The sequence below is a fragment of the Salvelinus sp. IW2-2015 genome, linkage group LG35, assembly GCF_002910315.2.
Source record: "Salvelinus sp. IW2-2015 linkage group LG35, ASM291031v2, whole genome shotgun sequence".
NCBI classification, from domain to species: Eukaryota; Metazoa; Chordata; class Actinopteri; order Salmoniformes; family Salmonidae; genus Salvelinus; species Salvelinus sp. IW2-2015.
In genome coordinates this window covers 8,996,023-9,017,395 of record NC_036874.1, presented here as the reverse complement: position 1 = coordinate 9,017,395, position 21,373 = coordinate 8,996,023, and the positions used below count along the sequence as shown (strand labels likewise).

General features: G+C 42.8%; 1 protein-coding gene across 1 annotated transcript; it reads right to left on the bottom strand.

Moving 5' to 3' along the window:
• Positions 1–101: 101 nt before the first annotated feature.
• On the bottom strand, positions 102–20,532 carry rgl2 (ral guanine nucleotide dissociation stimulator-like 2). The gene is given in 21 exon segments (XM_023980086.2): positions 102–948; positions 1,044–1,158; positions 1,377–1,601; positions 1,947–2,040; positions 3,304–3,393; positions 3,488–3,609; positions 3,912–3,944; positions 4,089–4,175; positions 4,499–4,558; positions 5,947–6,031; positions 6,783–6,886; positions 8,277–8,492; positions 8,823–8,929; positions 9,239–9,432; positions 9,564–9,620; positions 9,834–9,997; positions 10,129–10,212; positions 10,334–10,381; positions 18,803–18,855; positions 18,858–18,971; positions 20,442–20,532. Coding segments are annotated over 20 exon segments (2,214 nt in total). The 5' UTR covers positions 18,961–18,971; positions 20,442–20,532; the 3' UTR covers positions 102–775.
• Positions 20,533–21,373: the final 841 nt, after the last annotated feature.

Genomic DNA, 21,373 nt, shown 5'->3' with positions numbered 1-21,373 from the left:
ATTTTGCTGAACCCCGTGCTTTGCTATAATGAGAGGTTTCAGTGACTCTGTCTGTCACTTATTCAGATGCATTATGTCATAATGTCAGCCCAGTGCTCTCCCCACCATTCATATTCTTGAAACGCCTTGCATACTTATATATGCGTCATGCTGCTTGTATCTACTCTCTATGGAGAAATGTTAAACTTTGTTGTGGTCATGGTCAATTCAAGAAGGTCATATCGCCCAAATACTTTGATTTAATGAAGTTCTCTACTATCAACTCATCTCTATGATGGAACCTGAGGCACATTCCTCAAATACTCAAGATGATTTGGATTCCTCAGTTGCTCTTGGTTACAAGGCTATTCCATTTGGTTAAATAGGAAATTAGATGCCAATGGTCAGAGAGACTTAAGGAACAGCACCATTCACCATCAGTTAAAGATTTGCATTGGTCTTGTTCTCGGTGTATATTTGCAGTAGTATGCATTGCCAACGAGAGACACATGCACCCTTCTACACTAATGGCCTTCCATTAGTGTACACAAACGGGCAGCATATTTATTGAAATGTCCCAGGTAAGAACACGTTCATCAAACAAGCTCAGACAGGTTTCGGGATACATTTTGCTTGAACAAGCTCGGTCAGAATGTGTTTCCACTTAGGAAAAAGATTAGGAAAGACAAGGCCACATCTCACTGAGATATCTGCCTGCATTCTTATCGTGACCTGTCCTTGAGAAGAACTAGCTACATTATGTCTCAGATGTAGCCTATTTGGGAAAGAGTTATTGTCAAAAAAACAGTCTCCGGCCCTTTGCTTTGATTCGAGGAAATGTGGCACTGGTTTCTGTGCTGATTGGTTGTGAGCGAAAAGGAGTGTTGCCTCCTTGTCTGCGCAGCAGGAAGTCCACACTAGAGGAAGTCATGGCATAGAAGACGTTTCCTGTGGCAGGGATGACCAACTCTACAGGGCAGAACAAGAAAAGTCATCACTACAATCAATATGAACAGAGAACTGTTAAAGTGACTTCGCATGGTTGGGTTGAGAAATGRCTTTACCCTTTCCCTCGGGCAATAGTTGGATGAGCTCATATCTGGATGCCTGTTTGGTGTCCTGACTGTGTTTTTCTAAGGCAGAACTGATCACAGTGGGCGTCTTGTCATTGTTTGTCACCTGAGGAAACAGAGAAGAAGAACGACAATGATACCAGACAGCTTGACTCCTAGTTGTAATATCCTGTGTACAACCTGAGGAAATATTTTGGATAACTATCATTAACAGATATTTGTGGATTAAAGTAAATAGTCATGAGTGCAGGGTGCAGTGCAGTGTATAATTTGATACCAAAAAAGGCAAATATCTCAAAATATGTCATTCTCTCGGCTCAGTACCAGTATGCTTCTGTACATATTCCCATCTTGTAAATCCATCCGTATCCTGACGATCCGCATATCAGGCCCAGACACTTTGTTGTTATTGGTGGGATTGTTGCCACAGGAGACTGATCGACGATGTGATTTGATGGGAGTGGATGGTGTCAATGCAGACGGGATGGGGTCATTGGTGGGAMGGGAGGAGTCAACATCCAGACAGGAAACTGAGGGGGATTTCATATGCTGAAATAATAATAGTGAAGAAAATAATTTTAAAAAACACACTTACTGATATGACAAGATAAAAAGTGGCTGTTGCGTGAAGGCCAAAGCAAATAAAAAGACACAGAAGAGAATTAAAAGATCAAAGATTTTCCTCTTTTAAAAGTGCTCTTCTGTATGTTTTTACGACATTTGTTTTAAAACAATCATATTTGATTACTAGTAAACAGCAATACTTAGCAATAACTACGAGTATTTGCGCATGAATAGTAATTGCATGCTCTGCAATTCTAGCTCGCAATGCAAATATATTTTTGGGAAAGTAGGTAAAATAACTGGAAATATTAGGTCTCATTTTGTAATTACCTTGGTGAATTTGGAAAGAAAGTGACAGACGGGGGAGGGGAAGTCAAAAAGACTGTCACTGTCAGCAACAAGGCTGGTCCTGGAGGAATTCAGGCTGTAAGGAGGTGAGAGAATCATATCATGTATGTTCATCATGCACCGTAATCTGCATGACAACAACCTACAAAACATCTTACTCAACCCCTGAGAAATACATAGTAAATGTACAAGCTTGGCTTTCAGCTCTTTCCAATGTTGTATGTTAATTGACCAGCTCTTGCACTGTGTGAGGATATTTTTAATGGAAAACAGTACGGAGGACTTACCCCCAGACCCCCAAGTCAATTTTCCACAACTGATTACTTATGGCCACATTACTACAAATTTGACAGTCAAATAGTCAAGATAGTCACTAGATATACAGTATATAGTATGTGGACACCCCTTCAAATGAGTGGATTCAGCTATTTCAGCCACACCCGTTGCTGACAGGTGTATAAAATCGAGCACACTGCCATACAATCTCCATAGACAAACATTGGCAGTAGAATGGCCCATACTGAAGAGCTTAGTGACCTTCAATGGGGCACTGTCATAGGATGTCACCTTTCCCACAAGTCAGTTCACCAAATGTATGTCCCGCTAGAGCTGCCCAGTCAACTGTAAGTGCTGTTATTGTGAAGTGGAAACATCTAGGAGCAACAACAGCTCAGCCACGAAGTTGTAGGCCACACAAGCTCACAGAACCGGACTGCCAAGTGCTGAAAAAATTGTCTGTCCTCAGTTGCAACACTCTCTGCCGAGTTCCAAACGGCCTCTGGAAGCAACGTCAGCACAATAACTGTTCATTTGGAGCTTCCTGAAATAGGTTTCTTAATCTTAACAATGCCCCCGTGTACAAAGCGAGGTCCATACAGAAATGGTTTGTCAAGATTAGTGTGGAAGAACTTGACTGGCCTGCACAGAGCCCTGATCTCAACCCCATTGAACACCTTTGGGATGAATTGGAGCGCCAACTGCGAGCCAGGCCTAATCGCCCAACATCAGTGCCCGACTTGTGGCTGAAAGCAAGTCCCCGCAGCAATGTTCCAACATCTAGTGGAAAGCCTTCCCAGAAGTGGAGGACGTTATAGCAGCAAAAGGGGGACCAACTCCATATTAATGCCCATGATTTTGGAATGAGATGTTTGACGAGCAGGTGTCCACATACTTTTGGGTCATGTAGTGTAGTATAGTTCACAGACAATGCTGACTGGCCATTCTTTTACAATAGTACTGAGCCCATATAACCAGTGTATTTCACTATACATAGTGAAAGGTATCTGCAGTGAATACTACTGCCATGTTGTGTGTAGAGTGTAATAATAGGCCTCATTACTTTGGGCACCGTGTGATGATCACTGTAGGGTTCAGGGTACGACCAGAGCTCGGTTCGCACGGCACCTCGATTTCATTGGACAGTCTGTAACTGCAGACATCATGTAATGTGATTAGCGATCATCATAGTTGTAGTGTTCCGTTTGAAATAACATGTATAAAACCAAAAGATAATCACGGCTTACCTTTCTTCTTCATTTAACGAGGGTACACTTTGGTACCACTGTAGGAATTCCTCGTCAGTGATGAAAACACCGTTTTTACAGGAGGACTGCAGTAGTCGGATCTGAGCTAAAACTTCAAACTCCTGCAAAGAGAAAAACAAATAATTATGAACATCAAATGACTCTCCAGTACCAATGGGACATTATCAGTTGAAATGCTCGCAGTTAAACATTAATATGTGCATGGATGCACTGCTTCAGAGTTCAATACACTGCCACACATTTAATGAGAGGCACAACAGAAAAGCAATTTATGAAGACCATCTGCTATATTGAGCCAGAGGCTAATGAATTGGTCTGGATCCTGGAATAACTCAACATGTGGACAATGGGTGATGAGGAATTTAAACAGCAGCATTACAAAGGCCCTGATGGCATCACTTACTCGTCTCCTCTTGTCAAAGTTGACGTAGCCGTTCTGAAATGGAGGAACAGGATATTATGTCACTGTCAATTCAACGTTTTGGTAAACCAACTACAACTTCACCACCAGAGCTTATGACCAGCTTCCTGTTGATGGACACATTATGAGGGATAAATGACTGTATATGAAGGGACTCACCTCTAGTCTGTCTTTGACGGCCGTGTCCAGCATGGTGAGGTCTGTGAGGAAGATCCCCAGGTAGGGTACTGTGCCCTGGGCACTGGACTGTGTGAGAGAGGGGAGGGGTGGAGAATAATGAAAAACCAAAAACAGAGGCATGGGGCTTCAGGCTTCCCAGACACAGATGAAGCCTACTCAATGCATGCTCAACAGAGAAACTTGGGTTAAGACCGGTGAATGTACTGTATATCAAGTTGTCCTTACTTAAACATCAACGATCTATTGAAGAAATACCAGCATTGCATTACGCTACATCAGCAAAGGGTTATTTGATGCCCTTCGTACAGTATATTCCATGCTTCTTCCTTCAAAGCAAAATGATAATGAGCTTTGAGAGTGACTTCAAACTCGCTTATAGGAGCACTTACCCCTATCTGTCTCCTGTTGTTCATCTTGCCGTCCAGGTTGGCGAACTTCGAAGTGCCCTCCTGAAAAACACAGACAAACATCTAAGCATGACAATCTGGAACACAATCTAGAATTTAGAACCKTGGCTATGTGCTCTAAAACCCTGTGTAGTAACTGGGTAGTAGGCCCTCAATTCCAGACAAACTGAGAGGGTAAGGAAGCAGCTTGCTTGGTAAATTATCAAAGCACAGCTTTGTGATATCAGTGTGATATCTTTCCAACATCAAAGCCTGGAGTGAAGCTTTCAAATGAAATCTCCGTCAAATGTTTAGAAGAATTCCTGTGTGGATGCCTTGGTGAAATTGCAGCTAATGTAAGGTATTGATGCATGCACAACGTATAAACAGTGAATGAAAATGCTGCTAATCCTACCGATTTCCAGCCCCCCCCCGTCAGAAACTCACAATGCATCCTAAACGCAATACATGTTTAGAAACGGGTGAATTTAGATTGACAGGACGTTGACATTGAGAGACTGTACACCCCCAGATGAAGCCTTCCTCTGGGTTATAAGGCATGATTCATGATTCAAAGTCATTTTTAGCCCTGGAGAAGTGCTTACTCTGGATCTGTGTAGTGCAACCGCTCTTGAACGTATATATATATATATATATGAATTTGAGATGAGTAAAACACGTTTGGTGTGATCTGTGACGACACTTCACATGAGACCTGTCCTTAGCTCATATTGCTTGTATTATGGGATGTCTGTCAGTGCACTGTGTGTGTCTGTGTTTCCGTGTGTGTCTNAGCAGCTTGCTTAGTAAGTTATCAAAGCACAGCAGAAGGCAGTGTGATATTTTTCCAACATCAAAGCCTGGAGTGAAGCTTTCAAACGAAAGCTCCGGCATATGTTTCCATGAATTCCTGCGTGGATGCCTTGGTGAAATTGCAGCTAATGTAAGGTATTGATGCATGCACAACGCATAACAGTGAATGAAAATGCTGCTAATCCTACCGATTTCCAGCCCCCCCCCCCGTCAGAAATTCACAATGCAATACATGTTAAGAAACGGGTGAATTTAGATTGACAGGACATGGACATTGAGAGGCTGTACACTCCCAGATTAAGCCTTCCTCTAGGTTAAAAGGCATGATTCATGATTCAAAGTGATTTTTAACCCTGGAGTAGTGCTTAATCTGGATCTGTGTAGCGCAACCGCTCTTGAATATATATGAATTTGAGTTGAGTTAAACACGTTTGGTGTGATCTCTGATGACACTTCACATGAGACCTGTCCTCTTCTCATACCGCTTGTATTATGGGATGTCTGTCAGTGCACTGTGTGTGTCTGTGTCTCTGTGTCTCTGTGTGTATGTGTACATGCGTATGTACATACAGTACGTGCGTGGTGTGTGTGTGTGTGTACGTACGTGTGTGCAGTAACTCTCAATCACTGTGACTCACCTCTTTCAGCAGCTCCCTGCTCTGGGAGTAGTTGTTCTTCTCAGAGAAAATGTTGGACAGCTCCTCGTATCTCCTCACTGCTTCCCTGTCAGACAGAGTCACATGACAACAACAATGAGCCATGCACCCAAAAAGGGTATTAGGGGCCTGGACATTTCTCTGCTGTCTACTGGGCCTTACTATAATCCACATTCAAGCGAATCAGCGAGCCATGATTAGTTTAGCTACGATTGGGGAAATTATAACAAGATGAGATGATCAACTGCTGTAGTGTTTTGGAACGTTGAATATGTTTGACTGTGGGAAAGGATGGTGTTATATCAATGACAATGTGATTAAATTCCTGAGTTTTTGAAATGGCTGTGTTGTAAAAAAGAAAAGAAAAAAGAAGACAATGATAGTGTTACGAGAATGACAATGTTATGGAAATGACAATACTTTTAAAARATCTGCAATACAAGTGCGTTTTGCTGTGGCCTAGGGTGGTCAAGTGGTCTAGGCTGCTGCCTCCAGTGCATATGTACCGCTGTAGCATGAGTTCAAATCAGGCCGCCCATTTCAACACGCTCTCCTTTACCTAGAACCAAAAAGGGTTCTTCAGCTTTCCGCATAGAAGAACCCCTTTTGGTTCCAGGTAGAACCCTTTTGGGTTCCATGTAGAACGGGTTCTACCAGGAACCAAAAAGGGTTCTCCTATGGGGACAGCCGCAGAACCCTTTTGGAACCCTTTTTTCTAAGAGTGTATCACTCTCTATCCAATAAACATACAAGGACATTTAAAAAAAAAAAAAAGTATGTTTTTCTGTTATACCAATCGAAATGCTTCCTCCACCAACCTGTCAGTTTCTAGCCACGTCCTCCTTAGTCTGTGTACAGGGTTACTCTGCAGGGCAGACACGATGGCGTAGAGAGACGAAAAGTTTTTCCTGGCTCTGCATTCCTGTTGAAACACACACAGGACAGCATTGTCTGAGAATACCTGCAGCCGGATCAATGGGGTTGTTTGGCACTCACTGTCTGACATGGTCAATTATGTACATTCCTAAAGTGACTTCTCCCCCAAAAACCTGTTGATGAGGTGACGTGAGTGTTTTGGCAACAAATCGTGATATCTAGGCTGAGAGTGTGTGTGAGATTGTGTGTGTTTCCAAACAAGTTCCTTCACACACACAGGAGCTAACTAGGCTTTTAGTCGTGAAGGAGAGAGAGGTCTGGCAGTGACTCAGCTTGCTCATGTGTCCATAACAACCTGCGGACGGTGTGTGTGTGTGTGTGTGTGGGGGGGGGGGGGTCAGCAAGTAAGCAAGAAAGTGTATGTGATTGTGTGTGTGGAGTCAGCAGGAACAGCCCTGCTGCGAGCTGCTAATGTTCTCCTAAGTTACAGGATGGCAGTACTACATCTACTGTGAGCACCTCTATAGAGAGAGGAAAGTATTATGCGGAAAGTCAAGTACAGTGTAGTCTTGTTAATGTTTTGAGAAAGACAGCTTAGTATTCTGCTCCCCACTCTCTACTTCAACTCAAAATCCCAAACCCATTGCTGTTGTGTCCTTGAGCGAGGTATTTAACCTTGAAATTCCTCCAGAGGAATGCTGCTTCCAAACTCTACGGGTGTGTGTGGACAATAAAGTTATTCTATTGTAATGATGACCAGCTGACCTCTGCCACGCTGATCCATTTCTCCAGAAGGCAGGCTCTCTGCTGGCTGCGGAGCTGCGTGGGCCACAGGCACGAAGCCATCACGGCACTGGCCAGCCGGTTGAATTGGCGTACAGTGGCCCGGACGGACCAACATACACCCTCGCGGCCTTTCTTGTCCCTCTGAGACCACAGGGAGCCCAGGCAGTGGTACGGTACCAGACGCACAAACAGTTCCTGTTAGGAGAGAGTGGGGGAAGAGGTACGGAGTGAGTGAGTGAGTGAGTGAGTGAGTGAGTGAGTGAGTGAGTGANAGAGTGTGTAAGCAAGTAAGCAAGAAAGTGTGTGTGATTGTGTGTGTGGAGTCAGCAGGAACAGCCCTGCTGCAAGCTGCTAATGTTCTCCTAAGTTACAGGATGGCAGTACTACATCTACTGTGAGCACCTRTARAGAGAGAGGAAAGTATTATGCGGAAAGTCAAGTACAGTGTAGTCTTGTTAATGMTTTGAGAAAGACAGCTTAGTATTCTGCTCCCAATTCTCTACTTCAACCCAAAATCCCAAACCTATTGCTGTTGTGCCCTTGAGTGAGGTATTTAACCTCGAACTTCCTCCAGAGGAATGCTGCTTCCAAACTCTCAACAGGTGTGTGTGGACAATAAAGTTATTCTATTGTAATGATGACCGGCTGACCTCTGCCACGCTGATCCATTTCTCCAGGAGGCAGGCTCTCTGCTGGCTGCGGAGCTGCGTGGGCCACAGGCACGAAGCCATCACGGCATTGGCCAGCCGGTTGAACTGGCGTACAGTGGCCCGGACGGACCAACATACACCCTCGCGGCCCTTCTTGTCTCTCTGAGACCACAGGGAGCCCAGGCAGTGGTACGGGACCAGACGCACAAACAGCTCCTGTTAGGAGAGAGTGGGGGAAGAGGTAAGGAGTGAGTGACCGGGATTGAGGGAATAAGAGGTAGAGAGTGAGTAAACATTGAGAGAGAGACAGAGAGAGAGAGAGAGAGAGAAAGAGAGACAGGCAGACAGAGAGAGAGAGAGAGCAAGGCATAGCCAGAAAGATTGCAAGTATGAGTAAGTATGAGTAGTATGAGTAAGAAAGGGTCAGAGAGACATAACAATAGAAAAAGAGGAACACAATTAAGACTGTGGTAAAGTGCATGTTCCCATGATCTATATAAGGTTAGGCGGAGTAATGATACCGTAGGGGTCAGAGGTTAAACCCACCGTCTCTATCTTGGTGAGCTGCTCAGCAATCAGCCCAGCAGGGAAGCCCAGGATATTGGTGGGATCAAACTTAGTGGGGTCAGCAGGAGGGCTGGCGATGGTCCTATCTAAACGACAGAGATGATGCAATACGAATCCCAATGAATGTAGGTCTATATTAACTGATACAAATGAAAGGCTTATTCAGTCGGGTTGGCAGTGGAAAGAGACATTAGGGTGGTCAGGTTCCACCAGATTTGGATGGTAGACAGCAGACAGTGGGAATAGAACCCTGAAGATCATCACAGAAAACTACTGGAAACAATTTGGAGGAGAGTTCTGCCCATATATATCTATGGTTATGCCACCCACAAAATCCTCATATAACCTCAGGTTGGCAGTGCCATGACTGTCATAAACCCAGAGTGTATAGTGACCTGAACTAGAGTCAGGCAGTAGGGCCTGTTCATTGAGCTCCTCTGCCAGTCTGAGGAGGCGACCCCTGATCTCTATCCCAGAGGGGTCGGAGGGCAGCAGGGGGGCCAGGCGCAGCAGAAGACCAGGCTCTCCCAGAGAGCGGAAGTCCTCAGGATACTCCAACAACCACATACTGAACACCATACACACCGCTCTGGGAGAGGGAGAGAGGAACGGGAGAAAATTTATACAAATGCATGAAGTTTGTGCACACACGCACGCACACACACACACACACACACCACACACACACACAGGACAGGGGTGATATAGTATTAGACTCACCTGTTGAAGGGTTGCCTAATCTGACTCTTTGTACTTTCTCCTGGTGGATGTTGCAATCTGGAGAAAGAGGGAAGAAAAGAGAAATAAATAGAGAGACAAAAGTTCCTTTGAGAGAAAAAAAAGCTGAATAAGAGATGGTTTCTTCAGGGRAAKGCAGAGGCATCACAACGTCTCCTTTCCTTCCCTTGGTCTTTCWACAGCACTTCAAAAASGTTTTGTAACACTARATACAACCGGTGTGCAATGCATTGTTTCRTCTGTCTTCCCTACCTGTCGATGAGGATYTCCAGCACTCTCTTGGTGGAGGTAAAGGAGCGATAGGTGGAGAGGAAGATGGTGATGAAGGAGGAGTCTCCCATGGCGAAGGAGTGGAGGAGGTGCTGCACCAGCTTCTCCTCTGTTCCCGCCTTCACACTCTGCGAACGAGAGCTGGACTGGAGGGAGAGAGAGAGAGATTCATAACAATACTACCATGACAATACAGACTTACAAACATAACYTGTAAGGATGTAAGGTGTAATTATACTGTCATTTCTGTGCATTGTATAATGGTATGTATTCTCACTGTTGCACTGGTGGGGGCGCCATGCTGTTGCTTCACCACTACATGGTATATCACTCCGTCCTCTTCCTCCTCCACCACAGTAGACTGAGGAAGAGAGAAAGAGTATGATTAAGAGTATGATTCAGATTTTTTTTTTGCATAATTCATACTCCCACTGTTACCAAAATCTAGTTATTCATGCWTATCTCAAGTTGCATTGACCTACCAAATCCAGAGGACAGTACCAAGTTGTCTTCATGGGGGAAGTCTCCCCCTGTGGAATACAATAACATCCAATAAAYATAAGTGCTGTCACATGACCAMAACCAGAACCTTAGGTTTTAACATAAATCCCCGATGTTCCCATGAAGCATATTATGTTATTAGAATTGTACAATAATAAACATACATATTTAGGAGTTTCAGAGGGCAAAGCAGTTTTAACAGAAAATATCTGAATGGGTTGAAAAGAGAAAACAAACAAACATGGGTGAAATATCATCAGAATCTGTTAAGGTTGTAAGTGGAGTACGTCTTAACACAAAACAACCCACAGTCAATTGTAAATGTAACTAAACCGACGGATCACAACATCTTTCATATGTTTTGGAACACAAACAATGCATCATTTCAACAGAAATGATAACATTACATGAAATACACTTGCCATCTGAATACTTGCAAAACAGCTGTGATACTGTACTGAAATGACCTGCTCACAGATTCACCGAACCATTCCATGACATAGGCCGACTATGAGTAAAATAGCAAAACATCCTAATGTACCTGGGGGGTAATATATTAATGGATATATCAGTTTACACTTCCCCTGACATTTACACCCATGAAAATGGGATTTTCCATGCCGAAAAATGCATGCATCACTAGTCTGACATCAACAATCCATACCAGTTTCACAAACAGAAGTCCGACTGGTCATATGTGAATCCTTCAACATGTAAACCATAACAACGTCAACACGTTTAAAAGCTATTTAGGGCATTGCACTGCCTCCTTTTGCAMTAACTTCCCCCTTCAGTTGAGATCCAACCACAATAGGATGATGAGCAATATCGAGGTCAACATATAAGTGCAAATGCATTAAGCTCAAAGCAGGTCATATAGAACACTGACCAGACATCACAGTTATGCAACAACTGCTGTATCCTATAACGTGTCTATCAATTTCCTTTTTTTACATGTTGAGGTGCCTTTCTATAATCACCTTCAGTAACCACTTCCTCATTCAAATGAACTGGAGTACCAAAGGCCCATGCTCAGTTATGCATCATTTTCATTCAAAGTGCAAGTATATTATTTTTGGGCTCCCGAGTGGCGCAGCGGTCTAAGGCACTGCACCTCAGTGCTAGAGGCGTCACTACAGACCCTGGTTAGATTCTAGGCTGTATCACAACCGGACGTGATTGGGAATCCCATAGGGCGGTGGAAAATTGGCCCAGCGTCGTCCGGGTTAGGGTTTGGCCGGAGTAGGCCGTCATTGTAAATAAGAATTTGTTCTTAACTGGCTTGCCTAGTTAAATAAAGGTTAATTCAAAATAAAATAAAAATCCATAGTCCCTGTATTACCATGACATAGGTTCAGAACATGTTGCTCTACCTACTGCAGCATGTTTCTGTTGTTGATCTCATATCTGTCTGTTGCGCTTTCTCTTTCCCCCCTATCTGTATCTGATTGACATTGACCCAAAAAAACACAAGTTACCTTTGTCTCGACAAGTCCAGACAGGCTACAAGCCTTTAGCTTCTTTGAGAACTTCACAAGAAAGCCACAAACACCATCTTGTCCACTTTCTTTCATCGGTCTTTTTAGTTTCCTATTTTCTCCTTGACCGTCGTTTTTCAATGACCGAGGGATTGTTTGTCTTTCAGTTTGTCTGGCTCTCGGACACACATAAACACACCTGGAGCCGTCATTAGGTAGGGCCAACCCCTCTGTGTGCCTGCGTCACATGGACACACCCATAACACACACAGAGATAGACGTATGCACACGTATACACACACTCACACACTCACTCACTCACTCACTGCACTCAGGCAGACAGGCAGGCAGGCAGCAGGCAGGCAGGAGGCAGAGCAGGACAGAGCAGACAGACAGACAGACAGACAGACAGAGACAGACAGACAGACAGACAGACAGACAGACAGACAGACAGAAGAAGACAGACAGACAGACAGACGACAGACAGACAGACAGACAGAAGACAGACAGACAGACAGACAGACAACAGACAGAACAGACAGAACAGACAGACAGAACGAGACAGAACAGACAGCAGACAGAAGACGACAGACAGACAGACAGGCAGACAGACAGGACAGACAGAACAAGACAGACAGACAGACAGACAGACAGAACATGACAGACAGACAACATATAATACATACACACATCCGGAGAGGGATGATATAATATTAGAATCACCTGTTGAACACACAGGGGACTCACATAGCCTACACACAATGAGAAGGCCTGCAGCGATTGGCTGAACAATACCTTCTCTCTTTCAATCCTTCTCTCTTTACAATACCTTATCTCTTTCAACCCCTCCTTCCTTCTCTCCCACTCTCTTTCCCTGTGTGAATGACCTACGTGTGTAACTAAACCTGTTTGACTACCTCTCTTCCTACAATGAATAGAGTACATTTAGAGGCAGACCTAATTGACTAAACTCATCCTCCATCATCAACATTTCAACAAACCTGCTCTGAGGATCATTACATCCTCTAACACTTTTTTAAAATGTTATTTATTTCACCTTTATTTAACCAGGTAGGCCAGTTGAGAACAAGTTCTCATTTACAACTGCGACCTGGCCAAGATAAAGCAAAGCAGTGCGACACAAACAACAACACAGAGTTACACATGGGATAAACAGACGTACAGTCAAAAACACAATAGAAAAATCTATATACCGTGTGTGCAAATGTAGTAAGATTAGGGAGGTAAGGCAATAAATTGGCCATAGTGGCGAAATAATTACAATTTAGCATTAACACTGGAGTGATACATGTGCAGATGATGACGTGCAAGTAGAGATACTGGGGTGCAAAAGAGCAAAAAAAATAACAATATGGGGATGAGGTAGTTGGGTGGGCTATTTACAGATGGGCTGTGTACAGGAGCTGTGATCGGTAAGCTGCTCTGACCTGTTAATATCTGACATATGCTAATGACCGTTCAGAAACGTTCCAAGTCGACTACTAAAGCAGAAAACACGCCCTGTTTACTCAACGGGCTAACGACACTAGCGGGCGAGCACATGTTGACACACAGGTGGAGACTTTCACAGCCTCACAATGATAGACTGGTTCAGGTTACAGCCTGTTAGCACTAGTAGAAGCTAGGTCTGGCTGTTAGCATAAGCAAATGTTAGCATGTTAACCAGGGAGGAGGTCAGAGACCTGGCAGTGTGGTGCCAGGACAACCACATCTCCCTCAATGTGAGCAAGATAAAGGAGCTGATCGTGGACTACAGGAAAAGGAGGGCTGAACAGGCCCCCATTAACATCCACGGGGCTGTAGTGGAGCGGGTCGAGAGTTTCAAGTTCCTTGGTGTCCACACCAACAAACTATCATGGTCCAAACACACCAAGACAGTCATGAAGAAGGCACAACAACACCTTTTCCCCCCCCACGAGACTGAAAAGTTTTGGCATGGGTCCCCAGATCCTCAAAAAGTTCTACAGATGCACCATCGAGAGCATACTGACCGATTGCATCACTGCCTGGTATGGCAACTGCTCGGCATCTGACCATAAGGCGCTACAGAGGGTAGTGCGTACGGCCGAGTGCATCACTGGGGCCAAGCTTCCTGCCATCCAGGACCTATATACTAGGCGGTGTCAGAGGAAGGCCCAAAGAAATGGTCAAAGACTCCAGTCTCCCTAGTCATAGAKTGTTCTCTCTGCTACCACACGGCAAGCGGTACCGGAGCACCAAGTCTAGGTCCAAAAGGCTCCTTAACAGCTTCTACCCCCAAGCCATAAGACTGCTGAACAATTAATCAAATGGCCACCCAGAGTATTTACATTGACACCCCCACCTTTGTTTTTACACTGCTGCTACTCACTGTTTATTATCTATGCATAGTCACTTTACCTCTACCTACATGTACAAATTACCTCGACTAACCTGTACCCCCGCTCATTGACTCGGTACCGGCACCCCCTGTATATAGCCTCGTTATTATTATTTTATTGTGTTACTTTTTATGAATTTTTTACTTTAGTTTATTTAGTAGATATTTTCTTAACTCTATTTCTTGAACTGCATTGTTGGTTAAGGGCTTGTAAGTAAGCATTTCATGCTAAGGTCTACCTACACCTGTTGTATTCGACAGTGGTGGAAAAAGTACCCAACTGTCATTCTTGAGTAAAATTAAAGATACCTTAATAGAAAATGACTCAAGTAAAAGTAAAAGTCACCCAGTAAAATTTTACTTGAGTAAAAGTCTAAAAGTATTTGGTTTAAAATATACTTAAGTATCAAAAGTAAAATAATTCATAATTTCAAATTCCTTATATTAAGCAAACCAGATGGCAGCATTTTCTTGTTTCTTTTATTTACGGAAAGCCACGGGCACACTCCAACATTCAGACATCATTTACAAACAAAGTATGTGTGTTTGGTGACTCTGCCAGATCAGAGGCTGTAGGGATGACCAGGGATGTTCGGTTGATAAGTGCGTGAATTGAACTATTTTCCTGTCCTGCTAAGCATTCAAAATGAGTACTTTTGGGTGTCAAGGAAAATATATGGAGTAAAAAGTACAATATTTTCTTAATGAATGTAGTGAAGTAAAAGTAAAAGTAATCAAAAATATAAATAGTAAAYTAAAATACAGATACCCKAAAAAAACGACATAAGTAGTACTTTAAAGTATTTTTACTGAAGTACTTWKCACCATTGGTATTCGGTGCATGTGACAAATAAGATTTGATTTGAACTCTAGCTAGCATAGACTACTAGCCTTTGTTAGCCTTTTGTAGCTCTGTTTACCGGCACCTATAAACGCACTGTCTGCACACATATGACTATGCAACAGACAGAAGGAAGGTTGTGTAAATATATGGACTGCAAACCAGTTGAAGAGGATTTCTAGCCTTGGTTTATTCAGCTCAATGTACACAGAAAGAACATAGAACACAGGACTTTTGGATATTATTTGTGTGTTGTCATTAATGCTAGCCTACACAGGTCACGAAAAACAGAGAAGCCTTTGTACTGTAGGCCTAAAGTAGCACTGTACATTCAACTAATRAGGGTGTTATGAACTAGGCTAACAGCACAGTCGTTGTTTCTAAGGGACTGCAGTTGTAAAAGTGAGGTTAAATAGAACTTGTTTACATTTTTAACATAGGTCTTCTGTAGGCCTCCTTTTCCATGGTATTGTGTTTTTGTCTCAAGCAGTAGGTCTAAGGTTAAGTTTACCCACAATTCTTCCTGGTACAGTTAGCTACAGTATAACCACTTACTTGGGACCATCCACATCAACCTCAACCAACCACAATAATCACATCTCAGTCTGTGAGTGGCGATGGAASAGAGGCATCAATGAGGATGTCTAATATTGTGGCATGTAACAACCCCTACAGTGTTAATGTTCAACCAAATGCGCAAAATCTTTGAATCTGTTCGAGTGCATTTTCCCCAACAATCAATACAAGCACTTGGCTGCTCCGCTGTAAGGAAAAGCTGGCTCAGGGAGCAGATGATAATAATTATGGAAGTAAGTGGCTGAGGTTCATTCCATGAGAAACATCTTGATAAGGAAATTTGCTTGACTCTCCTCAGATACCGCATCATTCAAATCTCCCATTTTGTCTGRTCATGTTTACAGATTTTGTCCAATGTTTTCTTTTGTTCAACCACTTTTTCCATCGCTGCTAGTTTTAACTCAATGTTTATACTCTTTATGTGGAACCTCTCTCATGATTCAACATGCTCCTTGTCTCTATATTTCCATCTTTTCTCTCCATAGAGGAAGTACATAATGAGCGGAGACAAACACAGGAAGCAGGATGTGCTGTCGTGACGAGCTGCTATTGTTTCTCTTTCTCTTTCCCTCACAACCCGGCCTCCTCTGACCACTACGATAGGCAATGGTGCAGGGGGGGAAAGAGCCTTACCATCTTCATCCCCTGTCTTTACATTTACATTTACATTTAAGTCATTTAGCAGACGCTCTTATCCAGAGCGACTTACAAGTTGGAAAGTTTATACATATTCATCCTGGTCCCCCCGTGGGGAATGAACCCACAACCCTGGCGTTGCACGCGCCATGCTCTACCAACTGAGCCACACGGGACTTTACACAGTGTCAAGTTCTACTTCCGTCACTTGTTTGTCAACATCAGACATTTTGGGATTTGTCCCTTTAAATAAGTATCTATGGTTGTTATACAGTATGAACAAATGGGTACGTGAGCAAATGGGAGGCTATTGTCATGTGAAAACGTAATCCCACCGCTGACACAAATATTGCTGACTACTTTACACAGCAATACAATTGGGGCTCGTAAATATATCCTCTGAAGTTTTATTTAAAGATGCCTATTGTTTTTTTTTCAGCTCCTTTGCTCTCCCTCTCGGGCTCCCACCCCTTCCTCCCATCTTTCCCCGCTCTTCTTCTCACGCTTTCATCTCTGCATCCCATGGTACCCTCTCTACTCTTTAAAGTGAGCCCTGGTGGTATGCTAGAGCTGCTCTACTTCCTTATATCAAAGTCTTATCTGAAATCTCTTTTAAAGCTTTGGTTCATAAGGCTGTTTTAACTATCAGGGTCATATCGGCAAGACACTTTGTTTCTTGTTCAGAATGAATATTCAGTAGACTATATGGGTCACCACAGAACTATGTGACAAACTATAAGCCCCATTTTAAGATAAGCGGAAATACTAGTGAAATGATTCCACCAAGCTATACCTGCAAAACAAATGTAGCTCATATCTATGAAACCTGACCTAAAGAACATGCTTCCCTGTGTGGAAAAGTTTCATTGTCTGCAGGGGGATGGATTGTCATTGTGKGGCCTGACCCCATTGTCTAAATCCATTCACATGCATCTAAGTTTCCCTCATTAAAMAGTGAGCAAGTGGCTTGATTCAATTCCACTTAATAGAATGTCCTCTGAAACCCGGCCTATGATATCTGAGTGGAGATGGGGATGTGGCAGGTGTACAACACACAACACATAGACCCACCGGCTGCTGGCCACCCATAGATTATTTAACACGAGACACTTGGTACAGTGGTCATGTCATGTGGCACAAACAGAACAAGAGGGAAGTTACCACTGCAGCTGGTGTCTGAGTCAGTGTGACTTCTTTTTATAGCCCCGGGGAGTTTCTTGAGACTGCATGCTAAGTGAAGTCAAAGCCAATGAGACGAGCATCATGTGCACTATGCACTAAAGCCAAGTAGCAAGTGTATGAGAGTTAGTCAATGGGAAATGATGGAGTTAATTGATATGTAATTAAGAGACAATCAACTAAATGGCAATCACGCTTTCATCTTAAATTGACCTGATACGGTCTGCAATTATTGGGTGAATATAATGATTTGTCAAATCAAAGTGATGAAATTACATAGGCCTAAGTGTCATAAATGAAGTAGTATAATATCTCACAATGGAAACAATTATCTGTGTACTTTAGGGTTGAAAAAGAGTAAAACCCAGACATCAGTGACAGAACAACAAGGCTGCTGTGTGAGTAGAGTAGAATAACGCAGAAATGGACTGCCACAACTAGTCTGATAAAAGCTTTACAGCCTCTGTCTCGGCCAGTGGAACATAAACAAAGGTTAAACATGGTGAGAAAAACCCGCGTGCCGTCAACCTGTCCAGGTTTGCACACTTTCAAAACAACCAACACAACCCTTTTTGTTTCAGGGGAATTCAACTGGATATAAATAAATAGTGAATTATATTAGAAAATACATGTAATATGCTCATAAAAGTAATGCTCAAGAAAGCAACATCTTAGCAAAAATGTTACAGTAGTCTACTTGGAAATCTCAAGACATGAGCATTTTATTCAATGTGTGGCGGTCAAACATCATATCATTCACTGGCATGTTTTGATGGAAAGTACCTCCTCTTTAGTGTCTGTCTTTGAAATCAAAATGACCAACCGCATCTGCTGTTTACTCAAGGAACTGGTAGGGAGCCCTATTACCACGGTTTCACAGACCACTGCTCTAATACCCTAACCCCCTACACTGGTTGGTCTGAGGAATGGGAGGGGGGGAGGGGGGGGGGGGGGGCAGGACCGAGTTTGGGAAACCCTGCTCTACACTATACTTGCTTGTTTTTGTCACATAAACTGAAAATAGGCAAACTATTAGAATTTTAGCAACCAGGAAATGGCAGAGCGATTTCTGCCAGTACATCTTTAAATTATATGACACAGAGTGCTTCTGTATCACATCAGCCATTTGTTGGATTCACCATATCAGGTAAATGTTTTAATATGAGACCACTGGAGAAAGTTTGCTATATGAGAGAACAAGAAACAGTGCCCCCGATAACTTTACAGGTATTAAAGTGCAACTGCACCTTGATGTCTCTATCGTTACAATTAAACTACTACTGCATTTTAATTGCTGTGAATGAGTTACTTACAGTACATGTTCCTAATCAAGTTAATCAGATATAAAATCACTTCCAACCTCAGAGGAGTCCAGTCCAGTACTGTCAGTCACTTGCCCTGATTGGCTGCTGAGGGAACATCGTCAGGCGCTAAAGGCCGGTAGCCAATGAGGGGTACATCCCTTGACTCCACCCCTGGCAGGTCCATCCCACCTGTTCGCATACTACGAGGGATCATGGTGCCGACAGCTAGAGACACAAAATAAACAATAGGCACATATGGGGTTAATTGGTTATAATTTCAATTTTCAACTCAGAAAATGTCATAGTTTATGGACTTTAACCAACCCGGAAAGGCATAAAAAAAATAAAACACATAGTATATATACCCTACATAAAAATAATGTGTAGCATTTGATTTGTTTACATGATGATTTACATTTCACTGTGCCCTGCTCCAGCATTGAATTTGAATGCCAGCTCTTCCTTCCTTTTCACTTCTCCTTCCCTGAGATGTGGATTGCCATGATGATGGAAATCTAGAAAACACTGTTACACCGTAGGGCAGGAGGAGGATGTTGACATGTACCACTATATATATATTTAGAGACAGCAGATATTCATGCGATGATGCATTGCTGATTCACATGAATGAAACTGTGTCAGGACATTTTTTGCCAAGCWAGTGTGGTGTAGGCTACTGTGTAGGAATGTACAGCATATGGATATGTCAGAAGACTTGCTGTTCTTGTATGGTTAATGTCATTACTTCAGTAATGATGCTAAAGGTGTTTAAATAGGTGGAACAAACATTTTGTGTTTCATCTTTATCTGTATAATTAAGGGTTTGCTATTGTTATTTTATTTTACTGCTGCTCTTTAATTATTTTTAACTTTATTTCTTTTTTTTTAGGTATTTTTCTTAAAACTGCATTGTTGGTTAAGGGCTTGTAAGTAAGTATTTCACTGTAAGGTCTACCTGTTGTATTCGGCGCATGTGACAAATACAATTTGATTCAATTTGTTTTGGGCTACCTGTTATAAATAGCTTTTTGTCTGTGAAATGAAACACACTTTTCTACCCTACATGCACTGTTATACAATAGGCTTATATGGGACACCAATCAACTCAATCACATCATCTTTGGAAACATGGTACTAAACGTTTAAATGTATGTCAGTCTTGAAGGRATGCATATAATTAGGCCTAGTGTTATTAAAAAATATATATTGGTAATAGGAAAACATATCTGTAAAATGTGTCTAAATAATGACTGTTAGTTTGTCATCAGAATCAACCAACGGTTATCCAAAGGTCTGAATAACTTCCATTCATGACATTGCTGCCTTTTTGAGGAAGGKAAACATTACATGTTGGTCTGCATGAGTGAGTCCACACTGTAACTAGGCTACAGATGGTCACACCCCAATTGCATATGTTCCCTTTCAATTCAACCAACCGATGGGTGGTGCTGTATTGACTTCTCAACCAAATTGTGTTCACCTTCAATCATAGGAAACAAGACACTATAGGTGTTAAGCGAAATATGATGATAAAGTTTGCGTGTAAAGCATTTGTTTCTTTAGTAACCAAATACATAAGGTTTAGGCCTATTTATAGAAGGCCATGTGATATTCAATGTTATGAGGGCCCTGCAATTAAAGAGATGATGAAAATACAAAGGGTCATTCATGGCTGTATCATATGAACGAACTTACTGAATGTTGCGTGTCCAACTATGGTCAGCTAAATTCCGCCAGCATTGGATATCTGTAGTGTCTGCCGCAGTGGAATATACGGTAACCGGTTAGTGGACGAATGTCGCGCTCATCCGTTCCAGCACCGACGTCGGAAGAGAGTATCTCTCCCCTCTATCAGTATCTGTGTCCCCCTCTGGTCGCCTGTCAAGCTTCTATCGGCTGATAGCAGCACTGAGCACATTCGTGTGCAGCACACTCCGTCACTGCTCTCTCTCTGTGCTCTGACGGCGCAGTTCCTGTAGACTTGTGCTCAGCGCGTTTAGCAACATAGCCTACACTTGTCTCGCTGGCTGAGAGAGGGGGAAAAAGTGGTCATCTCGGAAATATAGTCCATGTGGACTGTGTGTGGTGTACAATATAAAAACTGTCAAGTCATCTATGGGCTCCTAAAATTAGGGTTTAAGAACAAAACCAATAATTCCCTATGGAAATAGGCTATCTGCCACATTTTCCCCCCAATGCTGACAGTATGGGGAAACATTTCCAAAAGGAAATTGACCCAACACTGCTGGAAGGCATTACAGGGTGTCATGCCCACAGGGGCCATAAGGGTATGTGCCCCCTCAGTTTGTATTTTTTCATGTAAAAAAAAAAGGTTCCTTCCAAGGTGCACCACAGAGTAAAGATATGCTAGACAGGAAGCTGGATACTCTAGTTCAGGGATCATCAACTAGATTCAGCTTCGAGACAATTTTTTTTGAGCGGATGGTCAGGGAGCCGGAACACAATTCAAATTAAAGTCTAGACTGCAAATTGACCGCAAGAAGCCCAAACAGATATTATATTTCATAACACTTTACCGAATACATTTAGTGTGTTCTCTCAGGCCACTACTCTGCTATCACATATTTACAATTCAACATCCATGTGTAGAGTGCGTATCTTATCAT